The sequence below is a fragment of the Fusarium subglutinans genome (assembly GCF_013396075.1).
Source record: "Fusarium subglutinans strain NRRL 66333 chromosome Unknown NRRL66333_c0000049, whole genome shotgun sequence".
Taxonomy (NCBI): Eukaryota; Fungi; Ascomycota; class Sordariomycetes; order Hypocreales; family Nectriaceae; genus Fusarium; species Fusarium subglutinans.
The window spans coordinates 111,070-118,383 of record NW_023502112.1 but is presented as its reverse complement, the minus strand read 5'-3'; the positions used below and the strand labels follow the sequence as shown (position 1 = coordinate 118,383).

The following is a 7,314-nucleotide window of genomic DNA, read 5'->3' as shown; positions in this document are numbered from 1 at the left end:
GGGGGGGGCAGCTGCACTGTTTTACTGGCCCTGGTGTTAAAGAGGCTGTATTGAAAAGGCACTGGCCCGTTCGATCGGTGAATAGAGATGTCAATAAAGAATCAGATGCGTCCCAGGGGGTCCATCTGACGCACTCGCACATCACAATGGTCAAGTTCCAGCAAACACATCAAGACAAGACGATGCTCACGGACAAGTGCGATTGGTCACAAATGGCATTATAGTTACTCTCATGGATGTCTCATCTCCGGACTTCGCCCGATTCTTCTAAGTTCTTTGTGCATCAGTCAAGAATGAATGAACACTCGACGACACTAGACGAATAATGGAACTGAGAGGTCTAAATTGAGTATCAAAGAACCATAGGGTGTGCAGTGGGTAGCAGAGGGATATTATTGAACAAAGACGCTTTGCGTTGGTTGACATGTGTTGAACAAAGGATCCAGGGTGAGGGCAAGGGAACATTGAGTTGATAAGAACAAGAACATCAGCTTAAGTCTTGGGCAATCTTTGGTCATTCCTTACACTCCATATCAAAACTCATGAACAGGACTCTTATTGTTTCTATTGTTTATGTTGTTATATAGTCCGTCTCTGACACACTGGCTCAGGGAGGGAGCACACTTCGGTTCTAACTTACCTGCCATCAAATACTTACACACAAAGTCCTTGCATTCAAAGTAGGTGCCGTATTATTCACTGAGAGTTCAACAGTCGTGATTTATCTCTCGAGACTATAGCATCATGTCGGGATACACTACCAACAACATGTCTCCTGGAGATGAGACCCATAATCAGACCGGAAATCAGGATCAAAATCCTGACCAATATCAGGATCAATATAATTATATTCAGGGAACTCAGTGGGGTTCGAATTGGGCCAATGCAGGTTCCATCGAGCCTGATCAGCCTTATTTCGAACAGAACGCTGACCCGATCCCTTGGAGCCAACAACCTCCGATCCCCCCGACACAGCAGGGGGACTTGACCCCGACGCCAGATATACCTAAGGAGTCCCATGGGATTCTCAAACGGATATTCGAACAGATCTATTCTACTCCTCAGGCGCAGGCTGAGGGTTGGCGTCGGGTTCTGCGTCGGCTTTCGGGTTTGGAGCGGGAGCAGGGAGCCCTGGCAATGGGTTCATTCAACAACGATTCTTCCCTTGACGCTTCAAATCTGTTTTCATCTGGAAATCCTGGTGCAGCCGGCCTTGACCCGAACAATACTGGGAACGGTGTTGATTTGGGTGTGGGACCTGTGCCTTTTCAAATTCAACAACATGAGCCTCATCTCATTGCAGGTAATCCTAATGTGGTCAACGCTCCTCCTACTCCTCTGGCTCCTCCTACTCCTCTGGCTCCTCCTACTCTTCGAAATTTCCAGCCATCTTTTTCTGGCCCATCCACTGGGGGTAGCAAAAAGAGAGTTCGGGCAGCTTCTCCGAATGCTACGGCGCCCGCTCCGAAAAGGATGAGAAATCTTCCGCCAAACGCATCTAGGGACGAGGGAGACAACGCCAATAGTTCTGGAATCCCTGGTTCCAATCCAAACACAGCGCCAACTCCATCAGTACAGCCCCAGACAACCAGGAAACGGAAAGCGGATATTGATGAAGAGGAACACGACAGTGAAGATGATTATCTTTCGGATCTCAGGCCGCAAAAGAAGTCCAGGGGGGAACCAGCTGCCTCCAAGAAGATTGGCAATTCTCGCAGGAAAGAAGATAACGAACGGGTCGTTGAGGGGACAATTTGCGACTTTTGTAGTCAACACCCTCAGATCCACGCCGCCAACCCGTGTGACTGGGAACAGGTTCCAAACAGCAACGGCCCCGAGATATACAATTTAGAATGCACTAATTGTGCCGATTACCGCTCTCAAAACAAGGATAACACAGAGCTGGCCGAAAGAGGCGGCCATAAGTGCCAGGTTCCGGGCCCTGTAACGCCCTTAATCCACTTTGATCAAAAGAGGTACGGCGTTGGTGATCCTCAAGTGTATGAGGATAAGCATTGTGACTACTGTAGAAGGAAGGAGCATGGGGAAACTTGTGACGTTGACAGTATACTAGGCTACCATTGCCTGAACTGTCGAAAAGAAGGGGCTTGTAGGGTTGGCGGGTCTGTAATGCCCTTGAGACGGCCAAACAAGCTCACACGTCGACCGTGGTACCGACATCCATGCGATCGATGCTTCTTGCGTCACAAGCAGTTCGGTTATCTGAAGGGAGGCAATTGCTGTAGCTGGATTACAGACAGGGGAGAGTGGGAACAGAACCGAGCCTGCAGACAATGCAAACGGGCCGGGGCAAAGTGTTTGGACCTTGGAACTCCAATGGACTCTTTTTCTCAACTTGATAAGAACATTCCCGTAAGCTGGGAGATACGCCCCCAGTTCGAGGCGAACAAGGAGAAAACAAAGGGGGACAAAAGCAAAAAGGAGAAATGGCATGAATATGCGGAAGTGTTGCCCAAGACAATCTGGAGGAAGCCGTGTCAAGGGTGCCAGACAGCTGGGAAAGCTACTGACTGTCTAGTCATGTGGTTCCAGCCAAACCACGCGTGCGAGCGCTGTACGCAGTTTGGTATCGACTGTATGGTCCCAGAGGATGGCGAGCTTCGAGTGTATCCAATCTTCGATTTGAGCAGGGTTGGTTTCGGACAATTCACCCCTTTCCATGTCTGCAAGCCATGTGCAGAGGCTGGGAGAAACTGTGACAGACAGAGACCATGTGATAGTTGCAGACATAGCGGCGACAAGTGCGATGCTATGAATTGGGCAAAACCTGGATGTATTAGCCGCGCCAAGTTAACCAACAGGTCAAACAAATCATCCTATAGCCCAGGTCCTTTGTACTACCTGGCCTTGGGATACGGCTCTGGAGGTGTCAACGATTTCAAGGATGGTCGAAGACTTGAACACTGGATTGGTCCTGCAGCTCCTGTGTACGGCCTGATCGACCCCAAGGATGGTCCACGACGTTATCAAGACGTAGCCAGAGTTCACAGAAATCATCGCCCGCCAGCGGGCGTTGCCCCCCCTGGTATACCACACAACGTGTCACTTTCGAATATGACTGCCGAAGGGCTGCGCAATCTCATCGCTGGGCATTGGCCAGATGATTGTCAAGTTCCAAGGGCCAATCTCGAAGGGTACAAGAAAGTTTGGGCGCTTCTGCGTAAAGATCAGGATGTTAGGATGTCGATGCTCAACATGAGCCCCAACGCCTCAAAACGTGTAGCTACCGCGCGCAGCTTCCAGGGAGGTCCTGTGCTCGAGGACATTCGGGAAATCCAAAAGACCATGCTTCCAAGTGCTCATGGAAATCCGAATGGCACACAATCGCAGGGGTCCTCACAACCGCTGACAACCCAACTGCCAATGGAATATGGAAACGGTGACTTTACCGAGCTTCTAAATGGGTCTGATGAACATCAAGCAGCACTCGGGCAACAATACGGAGGCTATGATGATGAGCAAATTGGGCAATCATATGCCCTTACACAGCCAATGCAGTCAATGCAGCCAATGCAGTCAATGCAGCCAATGCAGTCATTGCAGCCATTCCTAGGTCAAGCCGATCAGCAAATATATGGTAGCTCCGAGAGGCAGGATGAACGACATATACCACAAGACCAAATTGCGCAATATCAGCAAGATTGGGGAAACACTTCACAGCAGATGTTGGAACCTCAAGATCCAACAGTTCCCGAACAAGACAGTCAATCGTGGGACTATCAAAACCTGGAATTATTGCAGAGAGCGACGCAAGCAGACGCAAACGACGGAAGTGATGAACGTCAGTCCTTTGCTAACAGTGTCATCCTGGCTCAGGGTATTGAAAATGACCAACAAGAGCCACACAGTGATTCGCAGGCTCTAGACCAATCTCCAGAAGGAAGCAACGAATCCCAGGATGCTTCGTCCGAAGACTTATGGGACATGTATACGACTTTCAATGATAAGTCGGCACATAGGCGTTCCCGAGCGAATCAAGAAAAGCGCTGGCATAAGCCTCAAACATCTAGAGGCAGCAAAAGGTCATCACTCAAGAGAACGGCTCGCGCGAACCGGGCGCCCAAAAACGCAGACAACCAAGATGTCTTCAATCCTTTTCTCGGTTTCACATTCGGTCCGGAACAGAAACCTCAGTCAAAGAAGATGCCAAAGAGCTTCCGCTGGAAGGTCTTTAATCATCTCGAGGGTATTGACATGAGCGAATGGCATGTGTCAAAGTTTAAAGAGCCTGAGTGTGCCAACAGAATGCTAGGACCATCGCTATGCCGGTCCCATAGATTGTACTATGCCGAAGAGGTTTTGAAACACGCGGCATTGATGCAAGAATGGCGGCTGTCGCGCTTCAAGAAGGCAGTGTGTCCCAGTAGTCTTGCGCAAAAGCCTAGTGAGCAGGTCAATGTTTCGGCCAACGTCGATGGTCTTGTAAAGGGCGCGCCGACGGCATGGGCTTGTGTTGTTTGCGGTGACTGGGTTGTGAATGGACAGAACGACGTGAACAACCAGCCAGAGGTGATTGACGAGCCACTGCGGAATCTAAATATCGGGCGCAAACTTCTCGATCCGCGTCGAGAGATAACCACCGGCAGGGTTCTGGGGGAAGTGGAATAATGGATGGCTGAAAACACTGGTTCGTATGAATTTAGGGTGGGAAGGATTCCGGAGTTTGGCGTTTCTGAGACATAGAACCTAGGTTTGCAATTGACTTATCAGTTTTCATACGTAACAAGATGCCGACGCAGATAGGCTGAGACTGACCTAACATATGTAGTGAACCAGGAACCTGACCATCCTATCATGCACGAGAAACTTAAAAGGGACGCACCGATGAATCTCGGATATGAAGCATTCCGGATCGTTTCATGAGAAAAGCCATGTGGCTGACAACACAGTTGAACGGAATGTGCTGCATCAAGAGACAAAAGACGAAGAAGGTGTTTGAACCGCAAGAAAAAAGGGATGTGTACTTGTATTGTCTGACTGACTGAACCATTGCTGCTGGAGAGAAGGAGACCTCGAGATTGACAAATAGAAAAATAGAAGCAAAAAATTACATGTATGAAATAAGGATATAGAGAATCTGAAGCCGTACTTTGAAAAATTCGTCCTCCCCGGCAACACAAAGCAAAAAAAGGAAATGGTCGGGTGAATTTTATCTCTCGCGAGGTCCTGTGGAAGGGATGAGTAGCATTGCATTTAGTTGCATCTGGTATTCGCAATGTCAGCAGCAGACTCCCTCCCCTGTCTTTCTCTCTTCCAGTATCAAGACGATCCTTTTCTTTGTTTATCCACAACGTCCAAGATAGCGAGCCACTCCAGAGAAACGCCGATCCATGTTCCATGTCGTATGGATCGTGGGTCATTAAGCATGAACCATCGACATTGCTCACAAAGACACTTTCTCTGCCACAAGCACGCCGGGCCCCTAAATCCCATGTCGCTGGGTATTTCCGTTGGCTGCGTCCAAATCAAATGTGAATATGAACCCAGATCCTGACTCCCGTCCGATGCAATCAACTTTTTCATCTCCGTGCTCTTCCTAAAGCCTGTTGGTTATATTGCATCCTCACATCGTGTCGCGTGCAGTTGACAGAAACCGGACATATCGGGGAACTCCCGCCGATCGCATCCCGCCTCGTCTCGAGATGATCTCCCTTTCGCCCTTAGATATTATTCCCTTTACATCAGTACACACTTGGCACAACATCCAGCTTCTTGCTCGCCGTTGTCCATATCCATGGGCTTCGGTGGACCGTTCGCGCCCGAAGTACCACCGCTGCCAGTTGAGTAGCCTTGCATCTCACGGTTATATCTTCGGATCTCTCGTACGATATCGTAGAAGGCCTTGTCGACGTTGATTCGGGACTTGGCGGATGTTTCGATGAACTTGCAACCGAACGACCTTGCAAGTGCCTCTCCCTCTGTTTCCATTGTCAGTGATTCATGCTAAAGCTTAGCTCGTAACAGAACGTACCCTGTCGTGACACGTCTCGGTCGCCTTCCAGATCGCACTTGTTGCCAACAACGACCATGGGGAAATAGTCCTTATCCTTGACTCGCAGAATCTGTTGCTGGAAGGTGGTGATTTCCTCGAAGCTTTGTCGCGAAGTAATCGAATAGACTAGCAGAAATCCCTCTCCAGTTCGCATGTACTGCTCGCGCATGGCGCTATACTCCTCTTGGCCGGCAGTGTCGAGGACATCGAGCAGTGCGACCTCTTCATCAATGACACACTGCTTTCGGTACGAATCTGTATTTGACGGTGGGTTAATACTGCTCCTGACGCGACGTGATGGTCACGGAAATGAATCGAGAGTCACCAACCTTCAATCGTGGGGTCATACTCGTCGACGAAATGGCTCTGGATCAACTGAATAGTCAAGCAGGATTTGCCGACACCACCGCCGCCTACAACAACGAGCTTGTACTCCCGCAGGAACTAATGAAAGGTCAGCAACACGATCGACCATGTGTGGCGAGATGATGCAGCGTTATGTCGAGAAATTGCATGACAGGTGCTGTTGCTCCCGAGCAGTGTGGTTTCGCGCCTTACCTTTGTGTTCGCAGCCATTGTGATTAGAATTCAAGATGCGCTCCCCGATAATGATATCTCTTGACCGGGACTTGTCGTCGTGAATGGAGATCTGGACGTCGCGAGAATTAGATTTGTCGAAGGGCGAACAACCAAGGACAGGACGAGATGAGATGATCGAGGTGAAAGGCGCTGTTTGCGAGCGACACGAGATGATGCAAGGAACAAAGGGAGATGGGGAATAGGACGAAATGAACTGAACTGAATTGAACTGCACTGAATGGTTTGCCGCTGGGGCGAGCAGATTCTAGCTTTGAATGTGTGGAGAGAGGGAGAGAGACGATTCGAATGGGCCAAATGGGTTCGAAAAAAAGGTCAAAGCAGAAGAGTCGAGGGTGGACCGAAAGTGACCAGGAGAGAGAAGGGGAACAAGGCCTGAAAGGGGAAAAGGTCAAAAGGCCAGGGTAGGAAAGCATTGGATCCTGGAAGGGGAGCAAGGGACTAGGAAAGGGAAGGGTAAGGGGGCCGGAAGGGGGGTGTCGATGGATTGGGACCTACCTAGGAATGGATGGGGCAGTTGAGGGTACTGGATACTCTTTGATTGCTTGCATCTGGCATCGAATCAGTGGCAATTTGACCCCCAGCAAAGTACTCAACACTTTCAGCCATTTTCTCGCGCTTGCTAGGTGTTTGCGCTTGCTCTTCTTTCTCTCACTCTCTTTTTTTACTTGTAGACGGGGAGAGGCAAGTTATCCGATACACGG

General features: G+C 49.6%; 2 protein-coding genes across 2 annotated transcripts; one reads left to right on the top strand and one right to left on the bottom strand.

Moving 5' to 3' along the window:
- Window positions 1-744: 744 nt before the first annotated feature.
- FSUBG_5165 (uncharacterized protein) lies at window positions 745-4,629 on the top strand (the record flags this gene model as incomplete). The annotated part of the gene is made up of 2 exons (XM_036683232.1): window positions 745-1,976; window positions 2,844-4,629. 2 exons carry the CDS (start codon window positions 745-747, stop codon window positions 4,627-4,629), a joined length of 3,018 nt encoding a protein of 1,005 aa, XP_036539346.1.
- Window positions 4,630-5,697: 1,068 nt separating this feature from the next.
- On the bottom strand, window positions 5,698-6,589 carry FSUBG_5164 (Ras; the record flags this gene model as incomplete). Its single annotated transcript, XM_036683231.1, has 4 exons — window positions 5,698-5,939; window positions 5,993-6,268; window positions 6,343-6,457; window positions 6,572-6,589. The coding sequence occupies 4 exons, from the start codon at window positions 6,587-6,589 to the stop codon at window positions 5,698-5,700; spliced, it is 651 nt and encodes a 216-aa protein (XP_036539345.1).
- Window positions 6,590-7,314: the final 725 nt, after the last annotated feature.